This window comes from Mandrillus leucophaeus, unplaced genomic scaffold (genome assembly GCF_000951045.1).
Source record: "Mandrillus leucophaeus isolate KB7577 unplaced genomic scaffold, Mleu.le_1.0 Scaffold267, whole genome shotgun sequence".
Lineage (NCBI taxonomy): Eukaryota > Metazoa > Chordata > Mammalia > Primates > Cercopithecidae > Mandrillus > Mandrillus leucophaeus.
Window position 1 is genome coordinate 3,308,673 of NW_012102776.1, and position 23,546 is coordinate 3,332,218.

Genomic DNA, 23,546 nt, shown 5'->3' on the forward strand with positions numbered 1-23,546 from the left:
AACTATCAACAGAGTAAACAGACAAGCTACAGAATGGAAGAAAATTTTTGCAAACTATGCATCTGACAAAGGTCTAATATCCAGAATCTATAAGGAACTTAGACAAATTTACAAGAAAAAAATAACCCCATAAAAAAGTGGGCAAAGGACGTGAACAGATACTTTTCAAAAGAAGACATACATGTGGTCAACAATCATATGAAAAAAACCAATCATTAGAGAAATGCAAATCAAAACCACAATGAGATACCATCTTACACCAGTCAGAATGGTTATTAGTAAAAAGTCAAAAAATAACAGATGCTGGCAAGGTCGTGGAGAAAAACGAATGCTTATATACTGTCAGTGGAAGTGTAAATTAGTTCAGCCATTGAGGAGCCACTGACTCCTCAATGGCCTAAAGACAGAAATATTAATCCCATTCAACTCAGCAATCCATTATTGGGTATATACCCAAAGGAATATAAATCATTCTATTATAAAGACATATGCATGCAAATGTTTATTGCAGCACTATTTACAATAGCAAAGACATGGAATCAAGACATGTGGTCATCAATGTTAGATTGGATAAACAAAATGTGGTACATATACACCATGGAATATGATGCAGCATAAAAAAGAATGACACCACATCCTTTGCAGGGACATGGATGGACCTGGAGGCCATTATTCTCAGCAAACTAATGCAGGATCAGAAAACCAAATACAGTATGTTCTCACTTATAAGTGGGAGCTAAATGATGAGAATACATGGACACACAGAGGGGGACAAGACACATTGGGGCCTTTTAGAGGGTGGAGTGGTGGAGAAGGGAGAGGATAAGGAAAAACAACTAATGGGTACTAGGCTTAATACCTGGGTGATGAAATAATCTGTACAGCAAACCGCCATGACACAATTTTACCTGTGTAACAAACCTGCACATGTACCCCTGAACTTAAAAGTTAAAAAAAAGAAATGTGCCAAAATATTCATAGTAGTTCTGTTTAAGTGATGGGACCTATGGGTGTTTTTTTGTTTATATTTCTACATAAATCAAATATATGTTGTATATGTGTACTTTATTCCTTGAATAGCCATAATGTTGATTTACAAAAACAGTAATCTGAGTACTTGATGGAGAGGAAGTTTATGTAGCTGAGGTGCTAAAAACTAATTAAATATATTAAATAATTGTATTTAATATATTTATATTTATTTAATATATATTAATACACATATTTTTTGACTTATCACCAAGGCTGAAGTCCAGTGGTGAAATCACAGCTCACTGTAACCTCAAACTTGGGCTCAAGTGATGATCCTCTTACCTCAACTGCTCAAGCAGCTGGGACCACAGGCGTGCACCACCATGCATAAATAATTTTTAAGTTCTTTTAAAGAAATGGGGGTCTTGCTATGTATGACTAGTTGGTCTTGAACTCCTGGCCTCAAGTAATCCTCCTGCATCAGCCTCCCAAAGTGTTGGGATTACAGGTGTGAGCTACTGTGCCTGCCCAAGGGCTAGTGGTATTTTTTGACATGAATATGTCTTTGACAGGCAGAAGAGGGCTTGCATTCTTAAGGAAATATACGTGAGAAATGTAATTGCCAGGAATGAGAGATGAGGAATCCTGAGGTGACTAGGTTATCAGGGAATCGTTCTGTTTGTCTGGACCAAAGAGTATGTGTGAGGAAAAGGGAGAATTGCAACTAGAATGTTAGGCTGTGGTAAGAACACGGAAGACTCTCAGTATCAGAGTGAAGTATCTGGACATTTTTCCAGAGAAAACTGGGAGTCAGTCACAATTTTTCAGCTGGAAAAATATGATCACAGCTCTACTTTAGCAGGTAACCAGGTGCAGCACAGATTGGAGATGGGAGAGACAGGAGGGAGGGAGATCAATCAGGAAGTGATTAGCCGGGCCCAGCCAAGAAGCAATGATTACTTGATTATTTATTCATGTATCTCTCTTTTGCAGAGGTGGCTCCATGACTTTTCAATCTTTTTGATGTTTTTCCTGTATGGCTCCCATTTTCAATTGCAAAATAAGAAAAGATTCACTTTGAATCTGTAGCTCAATTTTCTCCCAGGTGAAAGGCACAATCTTGAGTGGAGGTTAGCCTTAATCTGTCACATTTCCACTGATAAAAGGAATGTTTAGGACAGTTGTTTTCAAGGCTGGATGAGTCCCGTCTCTTTGATTGATTTCTAATTTCTTCATTCACCTAGGAGAGGAGACTGGGGTCTCTAAAGCTCATGGGATTTTTAACTTCCCAGTTAGAATGGCTGAATCTTACAGCAAATAGAGCAGGTCAGCTAGGTCTTCTTAGAGCCAGAGTGAGTACAAGAGTAAAATAGAGTTCCCAAGGACTGTTACCAAAGATAACTGATTGAAAAACTTAAAACAGAAAACTCACTGTGGGCTCCCACCCTTTATGGGCACACAGCCCCTTGCTCTTTTGTAGCAGGGAACTCTTCTTTCCATATTACTTGCCCCGGCTCACGATATGGAGACATCAACAAATATTTTTCCCTTTCATCACTTGGAAAGCGTCTTTGCAAAGATTATAACAGAAAATTATGATGGTGAAAGAGATCTGACCTAACCGACTCCATCTTGCTTTTAACTTTATTCATTCCTGAGTGTAGGCCAAACTAACTTTGGGAGGAGCTTAGTTTTTAGTTTAACTAGGAAACAAAGATGGTAATAGCTCTTTCTCAAAACCCCCTTCCTGACTGGGGACTAAATTGTCTTTACAGGTCTAAGAAATTAGCCACAAAATTAGAAATTATGGTTTAGGAGTCATGCAGCTGGAGGCTGCAAGAGTCTCAACCTCTCAAATTGCTCCTCGGGATAACATCACTATTGTGAAATCTAAGATCAGTGCTTGAGATATTTTGCAGAACCTGTACTGGATGGATCAGCTGGCACCACTCAGATCGATAAACTGGTTCATCTAGCCTTATGGCCCCCAATCAGGAACTGATTGAGCACAAGAGAACAGCTTCAACTCCCTACAATTTCATCTCCATCCTGACCAATCAGAACTCTCCATTTTCCACCCCCCCAACCAAATTTATTCTTAAAAACTCCAATCCTTGAGTTTTTGGAGAGGCTGGTTTGAGTAATAATAAAATTCTGGTCTTCCATACAGCTGACTCTGTGTGAATTAAGCTCTTTGTCTATTGCAATTCCCCTGTCTTGATAAATTGGCTCTGTCTAAGCAGCGGGCAAGGTGAACTTGTTGGCTGGTTACAACTTCTTCCATCTTCCTTCCTTTCCCACCCCATTTCTCTCTTGGGTTGCTGCTTCTCGGACCAATCACTTGGAAAGGTCGCAGCTCTCCTCCTCTTCCTGGCTAAGCGCAACGCACATCCCTGCTGGCTATCCCGCCTGATTGTGACTATTTATGACCATTTGTAACCAGACGTGTGATCTTCCATGCAGTAGGAAGACTGTGTAAGTGTACCCATGTCTGTTTACCAACCTTGAGCGCTCCCAAGCATCCTTTAGTCTGAATTTGCATCACAGTTGTACACTTACCCTGTGGCTTTTCTTTCCACCCAAGTTCTCCATTCTAGTTTTACTAGAAAGACTTGAGCTTTAGTGTTTCTTGGACTCATATTAATGAAATTGCTACTTTTGAGTCCTTTTGGCTTCTTGTATCTTTTGCCTACTAGCTAAAATAAAGAAAGGCTAGTAAGTGATTAGCACCCTTACCTGCAATGCTCTGAATTAACTCATTGGGATACTCTGAAATGCCTTGCTTTTTCAGGCCTTTATGCAGGCAACGCCCTCTTCCTGGGATGCTGTTGCCTACCTAACACAGCCCAGCAATTCTCTCCTTTGTGAGGTTAAATGCCCCTACTTCTTGTGTGCCCCAAATACTCCATGCACATTTTATCACTGCAATTCACCCTGCCTTATAATTGTGCACCTTTCTCTCCCTCAGGACTATCATCTTATTATTATCCACAGTAAGTCTTCAGACATATTTGTTGAATTTATAAGTGAATAGGTGGAGACTTTTTTTTTAATACCAAAGTTTCACTTCATCACTCTTTAAGTAACACTGCTTTGTTTTTGACATATCTTAAATATGCAAGCCATTTTCTCAAATAGCTTGAATAGCTTCTTCCTACTTTGTTTTCCTTATTTTCTTCATCTATCAAAATATTAGTACACCAAAGACCACAGATATACAGAAAAGGTTATATGCATATAAAGAGGCACATTTATCTAAAAATCACTACAGTTTTCTGGTTTTCAAGGATTAAAGTTTACTTGTTGCATGCCCATATAATTAGATACTAGATAAACAGGATACTGAACTTTCCAAGTGTCACTACACAGCATCCCTCTCAAAGCTGGAAATGTGTTTACTCAGCACATCGGGGAGTCATCTGCTCATATGACCAGCGACCAGGGTTTATGAGGAAAATTACAGTAGTAAAGTATTATTTCAAACACTGCTTGTGTCAGGACTAGTCAACATGCAAAACAACAGTCTCAAAGTCAGATAACTCGCAAAGGCAGCAAGGGTTGGGGTGCTTAACCACATCTGTGGGTGCACATGCACAGTATGTTATGGATGAGATTCAGGGGCCTTCCTGCAACTTTCTGCACAACTTTGGATATATTTATTTTTCTGTGGAGTGGGTCCACAGCTTTCATATCTCAGGAATAGCAGCACATATGTTTGAGCTCTGTGACCACAGGCATGCTCCTAATCTCTGTGTTTTCACTGACTCATTTGTAAAGTTACCTAACCTGCGTTTATTGAGTCACTCGTAAAATAACAGGATTAGCATAAGTATTAGAACTCTAAGATGATGCAGCTTTAAATTCTATATTTTCCCTAATCCATGCTTCATGGAGATGCATTCATGCAAGACTTAACAGCAACAGAATATTTACAACATGCCAGTCATTGTATTAAGCACTTCACATACAATGCCTTATACGTGAAATCCTCAAAGTAATCAAAAAAGATTAGGTACTATTGTTAACCTTATTATTATTTTTAGTGTATTTAACATTATTATCATCATCAGGACTGTCCCACCAAATTATAATTTCTATAGGGGAAGGAACCTTGTATGTTTTGTTTATAATAGTGCATGGCAAATAAAAGGTGCTCAATAAAAAGCCTGTTCAAAAATGCATTGAAACAGATGCATGGCTAGAAAGAGCCAAACAATATCATTATGGGACTTCATTTCACCTCACTTTCTGTGTCCTCCCATTCCTTCTTACCTACCTGTTCCTCTTCTGCTCCCCAACCCCTGAAGAGTCCAATTTTCCCTTTATTCCCCTCACCTGTTACCATTTGCTTAGAGACCCAGCCATATCCTTTGTTAAACTTGCCTTTGCTTCAGGATTATATCAAATTTTATTCTTCACTGTCCCATGAACTCTATTAACGTTCTCATATGTACTGTATTTAGGTTTTAGGAAAACAATTTGATTAACCTAACCTTCCCAAAGAGAACATTAGTCCATCAAAATGATCTCTGTAATTGGTGAAATTTTAGAGTATTTGTGAAATAGTAAATAAGAACACATATCTAACCCTGCCTATAACATCCTGCGACAGCGAGAATCTGTTCTTAAAGAGTGCGTGCTTCAACCAGCATCACTGAAGCGCCTTCATTTTCTCTGGGCCCTAGGCTTTCCAGCTCAGGACAACAGCTTTCACCCAGGGGTTCTGGTACATACATTTGTCCCTCTTGCTCTGCTATCCTCCTGTCTGACCCTGACCACGTCTCTGGATTGCTTTCTGTCCACACAGACAGATCCTAAATGCAGTACATAATGAGAACTTTAATAGAGTTCATGGGACAGTGAAGAATAAAATTTAATACAATCCTGAAGCAAAGGAAAATTTGACAAAGGATATGGCTCGGTCTACAAGCAAATGTAATAGGTGAGGGGAATAAAGGGAAAATGGGCTCTTCAGGGGTTGGGGAGCAGAAGAGGAACAGGTAGGTAAGAAGGAACGAGAGCGCACAGAAAGTGAGGTGAAATGAAGTCCCATTATAATATTGTTTGGCTCTTTCTAGTTATGCATGTGTTTCAGTGTATTTTTGAACAGACTTTTTACTGAACACCTTTTATATGCCATGCACTCTGATAAACAAAACATACAAGGTTCCTTCCCCTATAGAAATTATAATTTGGTGGGACAGTCCTGATGATGATAATACTAATGATAAATATACTATAGAATAATAATAATAAAAAGATTAATACTAGTATCTAACCCTTTGGATTATCTTTGTTTAGAGTCTTATGGATACTTTTGTAGCAACTCATCTTAGCTAACCCTCTGGTTTTAGCTACCTTATCCCATCTAAGTGCTGAAAGACTTGAGAGATATCCACAATAGGATGGTCTGAGATAAAGATAAGAAACCTTTCTCACCTTTGACTGAGAAAGGAGTGACCTACTGGGCTGCTTCCCTCTCTTGTCTTTGCTTCCTTTCAGCAGCCTGAATACAGAAAATCATCACTACCAAGGCAAAGGTGCCTTCTCTTTCTGTTTTAGGGTCTTAGCATTTGCTCTCCTTTTGCTTAGTGCACTCTTCTTCTATAACTTTGCATCACTGCCTCCTAATATTTCAGGTCTCCATTGAAATTTTACATCCACAGATCATCCTTGACTCCCTAGCTGGAATGGGCTCCATACTGGTCACTCTCCAACACACTGTTTTCTTTTATCTGCCTTTATTGAGGTCCAAATGTCTATGTTTCTGTGTATGCATGCAATTCTCTAGTTATATGCTTATTATCTCTTTCCTCCCACTGCTATGCATGTTCCTGACAGCAGAGGTTCTGCCTGTCTTCCTCACTGCTATATCTCCAGGACATGGGCATGCCTTGTCTAGCTTACAGTAGGCATTTATGAAACTATATTGCAGCTCTTGCAGCTCCGAAATCTCCAGTGGGATATATTTGAGGGAAAGAAACTGAGGTAAACAGAATCTGCTGTAGGGATTACTGCCCTCACTCTGACAATCCTTGGCTATGTAGATCTAGTCCTGGCTGAAGTGCCCAAAATATCATGGGTGTTCAGAATGGTCAATTATTTTATCTGGATGCAAATAAAGATGCAAATAAAGATGACATTTCCAGCGACTGAGTTCCTTTACTCTCTAGCTTTGTTTAAGAATTCAGCTTAGGAGGATAAGGATGAATTGCTCACCTTTATTTTGCTGTTGATAATACTGCTTTTGTTTCACCAGCTGGTAAATTTTAGGTGAGCAAAATTCGAGTCTGCAAAAGTTATTATAATTGAGAATCTTATCTTTTTCAACTCCTGAGCTGTTCTCCTCCTCTCTTCCTTCTCCTCCTCCTCTTCTCCATCTTCTTCCTTTTCTTCTTTTTCTATTTTAAATAATCATTTTTATGTAAAACTATTCTTCATTTGAGTTTCATTCCCAATGGAAATAACGGCATCACTTTAATTAACTACCGAGATATACACAGTTAAGCAACTGATACGACAAAACAGATTTTTATTTTAGAAAGTGTTATAATGGGTATTAGCAAATTTCAGTGTATAAAATAAAGATTTCATTAACAAAACAATAAAGGTTTTGAGTAGCTTTCCAAGCTCTCAAATGATTTGACTTTTTATTTTTGAATTTTAAAAAATGTACCTTACTTTAACACACACACACATGCAAGTGGGCTATTTACACCGGATTGTCTGTTACCTGATATATTAATAATAAGGCCAGTGATAATAATAACAATAATAGCCACAGACAGTTGAGTAATTAATAAGTTCCAGGCAAAGTGGTTTATAAAAGTTATCTAATTTAATCCTCAAAACAACCTAATGTCATGCAGTATTATCACCATTTTACAGATGAGGAAACTGAGCCATTAGTCAGTATGCAGCAGAGCTGAAATTCATACCCTTGTTTGTTCAGTTCTCTGTACGTCATCCACTGGGAGCCTTGTAATTGAACACTTTTCCAATAATCTACTTAGTAGTCTTCTCAGAAAGATTCCTAACCATCCAACCATTCATTTGTTCTCCAACAAAGTAGATTTGCGGCAGGAGATCCTAATTTATTTAATCACATCTCGCTACCAAATATTTGACGACATTATCCATTCTGCTTAATTATGCTTTCTGAAAGTATCTGTTATCTTTAATGGGGTAAAATCAGAAAAGAGGGCTGAATAGGAGAGTAAGAAAATGAAATCAGAAAACTTTTATGAATCGTATTTTCTCAAGAAAGGGTCATTTCAACAAACACACAGTCTAGCCATGTATAAGGCACTGTATAGAATTATGCATAGGAATGAGATACACATCCTAAGTGTGTATCTCAATGAGCAGATAAGCATGTATCTGGAGGAGACAGATATATATATATAATTTGTGATGGTAAGAGGTAGAATTATTGTCATCATTTATTGAGCACTTAATACATCCTAGGCATTGTGCTAATTGTTATCATTTTAAAATTTTATACCAATTCCAATTATTACCTCCATTTAAAAGATGTAAAAGCAAAGGATAAGAAAGCTGTTCAATATTGCACCATTCCTAACTGGTGAATCCTGCCTTCAATCTAAGGTATGCTTTACAGTAAGGCACTGATCCCATATGGCTATGCTGCCATGCCCTGGGAGGGCACCGTGATAGGGCGCTAAAAGAAGGTAGAAGATGGAATTCCACACATCAAACAAAACTGTGATATAAGCATCATTCCCAACCAAAAATAAGTTATCTTGATGTTATCCATTAGTCTCCACAATTTGCTAGAGTAAAAAACTGACTAAAAATGTACATTGCACTTTTCCAAAAACATTATGAACATGAAACTTCTAGATGTGATTCCAGTGTAATAGGCTCTTGCAGTCCTGGATACCTACTACTTACAGCTTCAGGGAATGTCCAGGTACACGTGGAGAGTCCCTGAGGCAGGAAGAGCAGAGATGTTCCATGGGAGGTATGCAGGTAGAGAGGTAGAGATGAGAAGGGTGGTGATCTTGACCTATGACCTATCCTAACAGCTACTCTGCATTTTCCAAGAGCACCTTGACTCCTCATGTGCTGCTTTTTTGCTTTTTTTTTTTTTTTTTTGACAGAGTCTCACTCTCACGCAGGCTGGAGTGCTGTGGTGGCATCACAGCTCACTGTAGCCTTGACCTTCTGGCCTCACACAATTCTCCAGCTTCAGCCTCTGGAGTAGGTGAGATTACAGGCATGTGCCATCATGCCTGGCCTTTTTTTTTTTTTTTTTTTTTTTTTTCCACTTTTTGTAGACACAGGGTCTCACTATGTTGCCCAGGCTGGACTTAAATTTCTGGGCTCAAGTGGTCCTCCTGCCTCAGCCTCCCAAAATGCTGGGATTATAGGTCTTAGCCACCACACCTCGCCACGAACTATTCTTAAGGCTCTTATTTCTCTTGCACCTAGTATTCCTTAAAGTAGGGGTTGCAAAACAACTGACTCTAGCTCCTAAATGTGTTTAGCATTCTAAAATTTATTAAACACACTTGAAGAGGGATTGCCATTTTTAATCCCACTGTCTCCCTATTAATTTACAACTGGCCTACTTCCAGCTTTAAGCCTGGTCTCTTAAGTTTCTAAACCCTGTTTTAAAGCCCCTCTGAGTAAAATTTAAACATGAATAAAGTGATCTTCCCAGTACAGTGGTCAAGCCATATGTGATCTATCCTTGCTGAGCCAAGAATCAAACAGAAAAGTTTTGTCAAAAAGCCACACGATCCAGAGTCTCTGCATACCTGGAGGTTAAGCTCATTTTATCTCTTAAAATTCATTTGCCAAAACACTTTGGCTTTAGTGGACCATATTTAAGGCCAGAACCCTATTAGGAGGAGAAAGAGTCTGCAGCTATTCTCAATGGACACAGACCAACAGGCCAGTAGAAAAATACACAAGAGTGTTGTAATATCATCATTTCAAAAAAGAAAAAACACCAATTGAAAGTACTGGTAGAGGTAAATAAGCCAGGGGAGCGATGCCAAACAGTTTACATCCAAACTATAGAGGCAGTCCAATATTCCACTTAAAATCGACCAACAAATGAGTTATGAGGCTGTACCATAACCCAAAACACATCAAACAAAAGTATCGATTCTCCCTTAAACCTGTACTCCTACTGCTTTCTACAAAAGTGGTTGTTTTGCCTTAAAGACATTATGTTGGAGTTATGGTGTTTCTAACTGACTTATGGACCATTCAACTTACTCATAACCAAACATTAGCACTAATAGCGCTTGGTATTTTAAGGGAAAAAAATTCTTCTCTAAGCCTATCCATCACCACTCTAACATGCCAAGCCTGCTCCATCCATGAACAATTGAGAACAGATGCATCACTGAACATATTAAAAGGCAAATAAATGTAGAAACCAAAGATTCACACTTCAATTTTAATGCTGAGCAGAAGTGCATGAGTTTGCAATAATGTAAATCATGCTTGATGGATTATTTTTAAATTAAAACTGGAACCAGTGTTACCGCATGTTATTTTTTCATTTACCATGTTCTGATGTAGAATTCACTTAGTGTTTAATAACTCACCACAATGCAAAGAAAAACAACTAGATTTTTTAAAAGGTAAGATTTTTTTCTTTTCTAAAAATTTAATTCTTAAGAGAAAAAAACCCAATAAACTGGTGCCATTTATAGTACTGTGTTCTATTCTGACATTCACACTTGGAAAAGGGACAGAGACAAACCTAAAGAAAGTGAAAATTGATCTCAAAAGGCAATATGCTACAAACAACTGAAGGATTCTGGGATATTTATGTTAATGTATAGACAAAATTATCTAAATGTCTCTGTGGACCTAACCTACACCACTCAGTTATTCTGTCTTATTATGCATCATTCTCAGTTGTTGCTGTTTTTTTTTTTTTTTCTTTTGTTGTTGTTGTTGTTTTGAGACAGGGTCTTGCTTTGTTACCCAGGCTAGATTGCAGTGGTACAGTCATGGTTCACTGTAGCTTCGAACTCCTGGGCTCAACAATTCTCCTACCTCAGCCTCCCTAGGAGCTGGGACTATAAGCACACACCACTAAACCAAGCAAATTTTTGCAGAGATAGGGTCTTGCTTTGTTGCCCATGCTGGTCTTGAATTCCTGGCTTCACGAGATCCTCCCACCTCAGCCTTCCAAAGTGTAGGGATTACAGGCATGAGCCACCACATCTGGCCTGTTACTGCTTTTTAATTTTTTGTCATCTCTACCTGACTTTAAGCTCCAGACGGTTCAAGGACCCTGTCTATCTTGCTTACCTTTGTATCTACTACGTCTACCAGAGTGCCTGACAAAGAACAGGAATTTACTATTGTTTTATTAATGTACGAATGAGTAAAGAAGATTGTGTGTAACCCATGATTGTGGGTGACCCAACGACTAAAATTAACTACAATGTAGATTTTGGCTCATTAAAAGGTTGAACATTTTCTACCAGTCAGAACCATTTACAGTTGAGAATGGCTGCTGAGGTGTTCGAGTAGAGAAAAGAAAGACTACAAATAAGCATGAGCGTAGCAAACAGGATTCATACTCTTGGGTTCTGTATTGGACCTTCTGATTTTGCAGATGCTCGTGAGCCCTGAGGCTCTATGATTATAAGACAGACCCCTCCCAAATCTGGGTCATAATTGAAATTATAATCATCAGGACCTTTTTCTGCAATAGAATTTATACACACATTTTCAAACCAAAAGAGGAAATTATTTTCTTTAGCTTTAATTCTGAAAACCTGTTTAACTCTCACAAACCTTCTATTTGGCTAAATGTTTACCTTGCCTCAGTTGAATCAAAAGGCAATTTAGTATCTGCTTTACTCTAAACGATTTCCCTTTTTCTATTTACTTCCTCTCTTTCAAAATGCATGGCCCAAAGGTTGACTTAATAGATCCGAAATGGTACTTCTTACTAACAAGGATTTTAACATTTTGACCATAAGGTAGGAACAAACATGTAATAAGGAATTAATAAAGTTCACTCACCCTCACTGAATTTGATCATAGAAAATTGATCTCTATACTTCATGAAACCAGTGTCTGCTCTTAATCATAAAGTGGTTAAGTACTCACCACCAAAGAATAATAAATCTTGAATCCAGGTTTAGCCACAAAGTAGTCATCGGACTTGAATGTGATTTTAATTTGGTTTGTTCTTGATTTTATCCTTGGAGGAACTTCCTTGTGTCCACACCATCGTCCTCTAATAATGGTACTGGTTTCGGATATATCTTCAACTTCCACAAAATCATACCTAGAATCAATTGGACATAATGAACATGTTTTGATTAAAGTATATTTTGAAATTCATACTTTCACTGAGAAATTAAAACTAGCTTATGTGATTTTTCATGACCACAATCTGAAACGAAAATTACAATGTACAGAAATGTTAAAAGGAAAACTGGTTTTTGGATTAGGTTTATAAATTCAAACTTCAGTAATCTATTCTGAGAAAATCTTTACATACATTTAGTCATGACTGTTCCTAAATCTTCAATAATCAAAATGGGTCACTTTCTAAGCATCTGGCTTTAAAAAGTTTTCTTGGAAAAACTAATATCCGTAATTGTTGGCATATTTTAGGAGATGTAACTCTAGTTATATGCCCAAATATTAACCATATAAAGTTTTTAAAACAAATACCCACTCTGAATTAATTTACTGCATTTGGTGCTTTCTTGAGAAAGTAAATGATCTATATCTATATAGCTTACAAAATCAGTAATACCACTACAGAAAATTAATGGATACACACATGATTTGCTATATTCTCTTTTTGCAAATTATCTTTTGGAATGATCATGTCATAAAATATGAAACTTATCATAAGGGAAAGCGTGTAACTTTAAGGAGAGATGTGTGCTAACCAATATTGGAAAAATCTGGGCTGGTTAAACCAACATGTGAATGAGCTTAAGACCATAAGTTCACCTCTGGCATTGGTCAGAGAAACTAGAATCCTGGGATTGAAGAAGTCAGCAAAAGCCTCTTTAGTTATCCTTGTGGGCATTTGGTCTTCGAAGCACCTCCAGAGTGTTCCATCATTCTATCACATAGTAGGAGATCCTCAGTGACACAGTTTACATCTTCCAGGGAGTACTTATTCTACTTTCAGCCCCCTAAGATGTTGGAACATTCTACTTGATAAGCTAAACTATTTCTTTCAGTTTTGGTCATCAGTATCTTGCTCCTACACTCTACCTTTTCCACAGTGACTTCAGATGCTGAGGTCACAGGCAAATGATGGACATTCAGGGTGAACAGTGGCAGAAGTCTCGCATCCATATTACAGTTTTCTGTCACAATCATCAGAAGGAATCATCATAAGAAACATTATTTCTGAATACATAGAGAAACCAATATGGCTTTCCTGGTCTTACTCAAGCACCTCAGAGCTCTAGTGGATTGGGCAAGGTAATCTAAAAAGAAAGTAAAAAATAATGATATTGTGACTAAATTTCTCTAACAGTGATTTACAAGGCCCTTATGTCCATTGCCTCAGTTTCCTCATGGATAAAATAAGGCTTATATAATTTTACCAGCTCCATATCTCTTGGGTGCTGTGTAAATTAATTACTTAATGTTTGTATGGTGCTTGGAAGGTAAAAAGCACTAACAAAGTATCACTATTCAAGGAATAAAATATTATAATGTAGACATTAAGGAGGTTTTGGAACAGATGGTAGGAAATCAATTCCATTTCATTTTGTATACAATATGTGTAAATCATATTTGCTGCACAAAGCATGAGTACACTTGAAACTTTTAATAACACCACAGGTCACTTTTGTTTAAAGAACACATCAGTGTAACTTTAACTCTGAATCTGAAGTCAAGAGAGGGCTGTTTTATCTCTTAGAGAGGGTTCTGAGACAGGTCTCTGGGCTGTCTCTTTCCCGTCTTTCTCTCCTTTTTTCTACTTGCTATTCTTCTACTTCCTTCCATAAATTCTGAGGAGCAACTAGATTTGATGAACGGTTCAGAAAGGAAACCATCCTGACTCTTCCTCCCTTATTTTCATGGCTAGGATGTCAAAAGGGCTCACTGCTAGGATCAAAACTCCAGGTCAGTAGTGGAGACCTGGCTTCCCTTCTACGATATTGTGATAATAAGAAATATATATACTTGGTCTTTGTTCCTGGCACAGGCTCCTAAAATTCTCGGAATTTCTGAGTGCTGGGGTTAGAGGAGCATCTTTTGTTATCCATAATAAACCTCCTTCCGACCATACCATAATTTATCCTAATGAATAAATTCATTGCCTTTTGGAAGTACCTGTTGGAAGGCCCTAGATAGCTTCAGAATGGGGGCTTGTCACCAGAAAGAACAAGACATGACTAGAGAGCTGTAAATTTTGGCTCCACCCCTAGACGTCTGGGGAGGGAGAGAGCCTGGAGATGGAGTTCAATCACCAACGATTTAATTAATCATGCCTTCACAATGAGACTTCCATCAATACCCTTCCAGGCTGGTGAATACATCAAAGTGTTTGGAAGGTTGCAAACCCAGAGAAGACACTCTTTACATACATCTTGCCTATGTATCTCTTTCATTTGGCTGTTTCTGAGTTGCATCCTCTATAATAAACTGGTAATAGCAAGGAAACTGTTTCCTTGAGTTTTGTGAGTTGTTCTAGCAAATTATTCAACCCAAGAAGAGGGTTTTGGAACCCCTGTTTATAGCTGGTTGATCAGAAGTAGGAGAGGCCTGGAAGCTGCAACTGACATAGAACATGGAGGCAGTCTCGTGGGACTGAGCCTTAACTTGTGGGATCTGACACTGATTCCAGGTAGTGTCTGAATTGAATTGAATAAGACAATACAAGCTGGTGTTGGAGAATTAACTACTGTGGGAAAAAACCCTCGCCTCACAGATTTGGTATTGGAAGTGTTCTACAGGCAGAAACAGATCATGGTACCCTCTCCAAGTCATCACCTTTAATAATCTTTTAATAGCGTTTTTTTTTTTTCTCATGATTTTTTAGGCACAGAATATTAGTTCTGTTTTTTCAAGGTTGAAAAGACGCAAGATCAGCATTAGTTTATTCTCTTTGTAAATATTAACTGGCTCTTCCTTAATGTATTCACCTCTGCTTTCTGGCATACATTACCCTCTATGGTCCTAGAAAGTAATAGTCACTGCTGTTATTCTCAGCAAAATAGCAACATAATAAAAGCTGTCAGCATAATAAACATGCAACAGAGGACAACCAAATTTGAGGCACCTCTTTTTATTATTCAAAGGAAAATAAACCTGCTGAAAGGATTTACCAGTTCAGTAGTTCATTGGCAATGCAGAACAAGTGTGTGCAGTAAAGTACAAAAAAGAAAAAAAATCTTCCTCAAGTCTTATACATGCTAATTAGGTGAGTAAAATGTGAGCGGACATTCAAAGAACAACAGTCCAGGCTTTCTTTGATAAATAAGCTAAGAAGGGAGAAGATTATTGGACACAGCTTTCATCTTCTACTTGTGACCCAGAAGCTGCAAGAAAGAGACCCTTCTGAGGAACACAAGGAATCTGGGATGGGCTTTCTCTTCCTCTCTACCCATATCTGAGGCCTTCACAATATGAATTTGGGGTCAGGCCTTGATAGGTTCCCCAACCATCATCTCCCAGTTCTGGCGTAATTCATTATGGTTAGGAAGGCCTGGGTCAGCCAGAGCTGGGCGGGGGTTTATGCTGTCTAAGTGCATGGCAGGCTTTGACCAGAGTCACATGATGCAGCTGCTGGTAAGCTGGGATGCTGGATATCTGTGCACAAATGCCGTTCTGTGCCTGGAAAAGGAGAGGACCTCCAGGTTTCACCCTTCTGTGGAGGCCACACAGTCCTGACAGTTGCACAAGTGAGTTTCTGTGAGTCCTGCCAGGTTATTTGGCCCTCTGCCTCAGCAGTCTATGCTATCTTGTCTGTTAGGGTTGACATAAAGGCTTTTTGAAAAAGAAGTGACACATATTGGGTCTGTTTAAAAGGCTCAAAAGGAAAGTTTGATGTGATGCTTTAAATTCATCTTTTTTTTTTTCACCTGGAAATAGTACCCTAAAAATTTTTTTCCGACTTACCTACAGATATCATTTTCTGCTTCCTCTAACCCAAACTGATTGTCAAACACTAGCTGTATCCTCGTATTCTCCTGAGAGTGGAGCCGCCATGTCAGGAGCAGGTTCCTGGGGTAGCTGTTCGGGAACCGAGGACTCTGCACGAAGCCATTTCCTTTCACCTGGATGGTCTCATCTCTTCGGTACAAGTCTGTGAGGTGATTGCTCTCTGTTAGTAGTCACAACTTGTAGAAATTAGTATGTTGCTCCAATTACAGGAAAGTAAAAAAAAGAGAATAGTTTACAACACGTCATATTTCAAAACACTTCTTAATTTTGCTTGAAACATTAAGTCTAAATGGTAGCCTCTGGTTAAACAAACAACATATCTTTCTTCTATTATTCTTCGCCTCCCCAAATTCCTCACAAATATAGACTTGATGCCTAATGCCTTATACTTGGAGGGTAGGGTTTCTTAACATCATTCTTTCCAAGCAAAAACTAACAACCATCTCAGAATTCAGGTTCATTTAGATTGCAATTAAAATCAGCAAATAGGCTGGGTGCGGTGGCTCACGCCTGTAATCTCAGCACTTTGGGAGGCTGAGGCAGGTGGATCATGAGGACAGGAGTTTCGGACTATCCTGGCCAAAATGGTGAAATCCCATCTCTATTAAAAATGCAAAAATTAGCTGGGTGTGTTGGCACCCAGCTGTAATCCCAGCTACTTGGGAGGCCAAGGCAGGAAAATCGCTTGAACCTGGGAGGCGGAAGTTGTAGTGAGCCGAGATCATGCCACTGCACTCCAGCCTGGCGACAGAGTGAGATTTCGTCTTAAAAAAAAAAAAAAAAAATCACCAGATAATTTCAAATAGTTCATCCTTCTCCTTTTCCATGAAATGCAAATAAACGAACTTTTTTTCTTACACCGATGGTGTAGCAATCTATGTCCAGTGACCAGCATCTGAGATACTCAATAAAGACTGCTGAATGAATGAATGAAAAACAAAAGAAAAGACTCCAGTGATGTTTAATGACCCTTTATTTTATATTCAAATGACATTTTTCGATGGGTAACCTTCTGGTTAAACCAATAACACATCTTTCTTCTAGTATCCCCCACCTCCCTGAATTCTTCACAAATCCACCCTTGATGTACAACTTTGTACTTTGGGTGCTCTCTTAATATCGTTCTTGACAAGCAAAGACTAACAACAATCTCAGAACTCCAGTTCTTTTAGTATGGATTAAAATCAGCAAACAATTTCAAATAGTTCTTCCTTCTACCACCAAAAATCATAATTTTGTGTCTTGGGTTTTCTAAGACTTAAAATAGGTCCAATTCTTATTGTATTTTCTCTATGTCGTTAGCCAGATAAAAAGAATTTATCTGGTTTTTGTTCTGGGTTCTTGGAAGAGAGTTTCCAAACCCTTGAAATTTCTCATGTGATAGAAATATTTTTGTTATCCATGATATGGCCCCTAGGACCACGTCTGAATTTATGCTAATGAAGTGACTCACTGTGGGCCCGCAGATAGCTTCAGGATGGGGGTTAGCCATGCCAGATAGACCAACCATGTGATTAAGGGTTAGGGCTTAGAGCCATTATGACATTTAACCTGATCTCTCTCCCAGCCTCTGGGGATAAAAGACGGATTGAAGATAGAGTCCACTCACGTTGATAATGATTCCATCAATCATGACTGCATAATGAAACTCCAGTGAAAACTCTAGACACCAAGACTTGGGTAAGTTTATTAGATGGGGATACACATTGATGTACCAGGAGGCTGATGTGTCCTGAGGACACAGAAGCTTCATGCTTGAGACCCTCTCAGACCTTACCCTATGTGCTTCTTTATTTGGCTGGTCCTAATTTATATCCTTTACAGGAGGACTTTAATTGTAAGTACAGTGCTTTTCTGAGTTATGTGAGCTGTTCTAGCAAATATCAAACCTGGGGGCTTATAGGGACTCCCAAATTTATACCCAAATGGTCAGAAGTGCAAGTGAGCTGGGGTCCCCCAAACTTGCAGCTGATGTCTGAAGTGAGTACCATATTGTGGTGCTTGTAATTTTAACCTGTGAAATTTGGCCTAACTCTGGGTACTTTTCATCAGAATTGCATCATACAGTAGATCCCCTTTTCATCTCTCTCAATATTCAGAGTTCGTTGCATTTTGGATTTTGGCTTTTTAGGCCCCACCATAAACAGACCTCCAGCCACAGTCTATTTATGTTCTCCTGCAGAGAGTTTACTTTGAGGGACTATAATTCAGCAAGCCTGGTCAGGGAAGCTATGCTTGCTGGTGGAAACCACTGTAAGGTAGGGTTTCTGAGGGTGGCTGTTAGAGCTTCCAAAAATAAGACAAAGAGGATAAGAATTGGCATGTGAAGTACAAAAGTCTCTTTTGCAAGTGATTCTGCATATGGGAATTTAAACTTTTTTGAGACTCATTTAATGTTAATGTGTTGCAGCTTGTTCAAGCTAGACTTTGTGTGGGAGAGAGTCGTAGGAAAAGCAACGGGTAGTTGAGGGATGTCCCCACTCCCTGCCTCCAGATGAAGGCAGTGGCCTGCAGTCATGGCAGCACTTCCAACAAGCACAGCAAGCAGACAACTTCCTAGGAGCCGAAAATCATTTCTGCTCGTTGAGTCTTTTCTCTTCCCTTGATAAAAGTTCAGCTGTGAAAACTGGTGTCTGCTCATTTTGTCATAAGGGGCTTTTAGGCAATGGGTCTTCATATGGTTTAGCTCTGTGTCCCCACCCAAATCTCATCTCTAATTGTAATCCTCACATGTCAGGGGAGGGACCTGGTGGGAGATGACTGGATCATGGGGTGGTTCCCCCACGCTGTTCTCGTGATAATGAGTGAGTTCTCATGAAATCTGATGGCTTAAAAGTGTGGCAGTTCCCCACAACCCCTGCCTCCTGCTGCCATGTAAAAGGTGCCTTGCTCCCCCTTCACCTTCTGCTGTGATTGTAAGTTTCCCAAGGGCTCCTATGCCATATGGAACTGTGAGTCAATTAAACCTCTGTTCTTATAAATTACCCAGTCTCCGGTAGTTCTTTATAACAGTGTGAAAAATGACTAACACAGGTCTGAACACTGTTTTCCAGGTTGACTGATTTGAGCTATGAGTCAGTCAACAATTACATATTAAGCACAGATTAACCATATTGTATTATAGTATTTTCAAGATTTCTATCACTTGAGTATTACCCTCACAATTTTTGCCATATGTTTGTACCTCTAGAGCTATTACTTAATTTATTAGTCTCTCTCTAAATTAATATTTTAATCAAAAGCAAATTTATTCTAAAATAAAACTTTATGCCAATAATATAAATGGCAAGCAGCCATCGTTTGCCATGAATAGAAGGTAACCATCAGTCTAAATATAAAACTACTAAATTTTAAACTTTCTATCTCAGGTATTCAGAGTCCTCACTTGTATAAGGGAATTGAGCAGCATGTTTTCTCTTTGGTCTCTTTCATGGGTATTATATATTCTTTCTTCACAGTTCCAGATGCTATGTTAAATTTGGATATAATTTAAAATGTTTAAAGAACAGTTCTTGTCTTTGTACACTTGGAAAACAAAGTTGATGCATACTGTACAAATATAAACAGGCAAAAGGGAATATTAAGTGCTGAGTGTAAATGCTGTGGTTGCTCAAAGTCCAGGTGAGTGGCAAGGGCTAATGTGGAGAATGTATTCATATGATTCTTGCAAGAGGCCTGCCCAGAGCAGAGTCCAGGTGGCCCCAAGTGAGACATGAGGGCTACAAGCTTTAAAGGGACTATGGAAGTATTTGAAAGCCAGACAGAAACATCTCCACTTGATATGGGAACAAACAGAACAGCCCTGGTGTGGGTGAATAGTTTGTTAAAAGGAAGATTAGCCTGTTGGTGATACAGTACTGGAGAGAAAGTGCCTGCAGCATCAAGGTCTCCTAGGAACTAGAGGTGAGGGTAACAAGGTCCTATTCTAGAAGGGCAGGTGGGAGTGATGCCACTTTGGGGGAAACATAGAAAGGAATGTAAAAGTATGGGTAAGACACAGCAGCAGCATGCTAAGCCTAGAGCCTGGGCTGAGTGTGGTATTATTGATACTCAGGGATGCTGCCAGGGGAAACATTTTTAGAGGAATGTAAGTTTGGTTTTGAAGTAGTGATGAGTAATTCAAGTGGAAACTTAGCAAGCTTTGGGGTTACAGAGCTAGCTGGGAGAACAGATCAGACAAAAGGCCTCAGCTTAGAGAGGGGAGAGGAGGCCTTGGGAATCACTGATCCCTCTGAAGAAGCATCCTGAGAAGGGAAGGTGAAGCTTGGTGCTGGCACACATGCCCTGGGAGTGGCAGATGACAGAAGAAGTGCCCACCTGGAGTAATGGTTGGGAAGGAAGCTGTGTGTAAGTCAGGCTGCCCAGAAAAGGGACAATTTCAAGGACAGAGTGGTCAATAAAGTCACATGAAAACCAAGACCAGGGGACAACAAGACGGAGAAAAGACCACAGAACTTGGCAATAACAAAGTCAATGATATCCTTTCAAAGTACACTTTTAGAAATTTTCTAAGTATAAAAGGGGACTTTTTTTTTTTTTTCTAAAACATCATTAAAGTCTACACTGTCTTAAAGGCATTACCTCTGGTTATAAATGAATGCCAATTACATTTTTATGAACCTGTAGAAGGGGTGGGGAGAGGGGCTTTCTTTCTTACGTAGTTTGATTAAGACAGTACAGTCAGCCCTCCATATCCATGGGTTCCACATTCATGGATTCATAAACATCAAATTGAAAATATAAAAACAGGATGCTTGTGTCTGTGCTGAACACGTACAGACTTTTTTTCTTGGCATTATTCCCTAAACAATACAGTATAACAACTGTTTACACAGCATTTACATTGTTTCTAGAGGTGATTTGAAAATATAGAAGAGGATGTGCATGGGTTACATGCAAATAGTACATCATTTTATATAAGGGGTTTGGTATCCTTGCGGTATGTGGAGTGGGAAGGGGTTCTGGAACCAATCCCTCATTAATACTGAGGGATGACTGTATTCATTTTCAATTTTGCAAATTTGTCACAGACCTATGCTGCAGTATATCGAATTATAGGGGAAAAATAACAATATTTCAGATTTATTTTTCCAAAAAATTCTGCCAAAAAAAAAAAACCTGAACAAAATACGAACAACAGCAAACACTGCTAATTATGCTTATTTTGTGCCTGGCATTGTTCTAAGCAATTTGCATACTTCATTTGTAGGGTCTAATCACTTTATATAGATGATCTCTTGTGTGTGTATGCATGTTCACATATATTTATAACCACTTTGAGATAGGTATTATTACCACTTTTTTTTTTTTTTTTTTTTTTTTTTTTTTGAGACGGAGTCTCGCTCTGTTGCCCAGGCTGGAGTGCAGTGGCCGGATCTCAGCTCACTGCAAGCTCCGCCTCCCGGGTTCACGCCATTCTCCTGCCTCAGCCTCCCGAGTAGCTGGGACTACAGGCGCCTGCCACTTCGCCCAGCTAGTTTTTTTGTATTTTTTAGTAGAGACGGGGTTTCACCGTGTTAGCCAGGATGGTCTCGATCTCCTGACCTCGTGATCCGCCCGTCTCGGCCTCCCAAAGTGCTGGGATTACAGGCTTGAGCCACCGCGCCCGGCATTTTTTTTTTTGAAATGGTGTCTCATTATGTCACCCAGGCTGGAGTGCAGTGGTGTGGTCTCGGTACACTGCAACCTCTGACTCCCGGGTTCAAGCAAGTCTCCTGCCTCAGCCTCCCAAGTAGCTGGGATTATAGGCATGCATCACCATGCCCAGCTAATTTTTGTATTTTTAGTAGAGACAGGATTTCACCATATTGGCCAGACTGGTCTTGAATGCCTGACCTCAAGTGATCTACCCACCTTGGCCTCCCAAAGTGCTGGGATTACAGGCGTGAGCCACTGTGCCCAACTCATTACTACCATTTGACAGATGAAGATTCTGGGGAAGAGTGAGGTCTAGAAACTTGCTCAAGGTCACAGAGCTAGTGAAAGGTAGAGTTAGAATATAAACCAGACAATCTGGTTCCAGAGTAGATGCTTCTAACCACTGTGCTATAGAAAGTGTTCTTTCTTTTTAGTGTGAAATTTGCTTGAGGCAATTTTAGATTCTTTGCTATCTGTAACACACTTCTAAGTCACACTGTTTACATATAATTTAACTTCATGCCAACTCAGGGCTATTCTTAGCAGAAGAGTTATAATGAATTATAGATACAAAGAACAACCTATCAGGTTAAACGTGAGATAAGTACCAAAGTATTATATACAAAGTCATATTCCTAAACAAAGGCATTTACTTTGGTGTTCCAGTAACAGCTAATAGTTCTGGAGCAATTAGTATTGCCAGGTACTCCAATAAGTGGTTTAAAGCCATTACTTCATTTAATCCTCACAACAACCCTATGCCATTGGTATTATCCCCACTTTACAAAGGAAGTTCTGAAAATTTAAGAAACTTTTGACCTCAGGCACAAAGCTTGTGGTGGAATCAAGATGTGACCTTAGGCAGTCTACTACTTTCAGAGCACACATGCTTAACCAGAGCACTGTATTAGCTGTTAAATTACAAAAACAGGAAAAAAATAACTTTTCACAGGGAGGAAATAATTTTTATGTATGTTTATATAATAAGAGTATAGCTTTATTTTGCATTTTAATGCAGAAAGAGGTTCACATCCTCATAAACTCTGCGCTGTGCATTTGACTTTAAAAAAAGCCAATTAAAATTTTTTAAAAGCCAAAATTTTATATGGTTGTCTATTTAATTCCTAATTGTTCAGCAAACTCAGCTCACCCAACCAAGTATCCCAGGAGCTCATGAAAGTCACTGTAGGCACTATTACTTATCCCTGAAATCCAACTAGACCAATGGTTTGCTACATGTGGTCCCCAGAGCATCATCATTAACATCACCTAGGAGCCTGTAAGGAATGCAAATTCTCAGGCCCTACTCCAGACCTACTGAAGCAGAAATGCTGGGCATGAAGCCAAGCACTATATATATTAATAAGCCTCCCAGGTGATTCTGATGCACCCTAAGGTTTGAGAACCACTGACCATGTCATTATTTCTATTTTGCTTCTTATTCCTGACTTTCCTGCCACCTCTTTACTTTGACTCAGTAACTCAAGTGTGGTTTTTCATTTTGTGTCCTTGACTGATGACCTGTTGATATGGACAGGAGACAGAGAAATACTGGGTAGAAGAGGGTAGCTCCCCGGCAAAGGCCCCACCGTCAAGCCTGGAAATCCACAGCCCTAAATGGGAACAGGTATTCCTGTTTTTGTTTCCAAAAGTTGCCTTTGGGCCTGCCACACCACCTACCTTGTACCCATAAAAACATCAGACCACAGGCTCCAGAAGCAGACGAGGAGGAGACAAACAGAAATGCAGAAGAATGGCCAAACGGCGTGGCAGAGAGAAGAGGAGGAGCA

General features: G+C 39.2%; 1 protein-coding gene across 1 annotated transcript in view; it reads right to left on the reverse strand.

Moving 5' to 3' along the window:
* Nucleotides 1-23,546, reverse strand: part of PDGFD (platelet derived growth factor D) — a gene marked incomplete at its 5' end in the record, with an annotated part of 263,054 nt that overhangs the window by 73,496 nt on the left and 166,012 nt on the right. The window contains 2 exons of the mRNA XM_011984412.1: nt 12,082-12,262; nt 16,075-16,279. Of these exons, the coding sequence (XP_011839802.1) occupies nt 12,082-12,262; nt 16,075-16,279 (386 nt within the window). The remainder of the gene's footprint in view (nt 1-12,081; nt 12,263-16,074; nt 16,280-23,546) is intronic.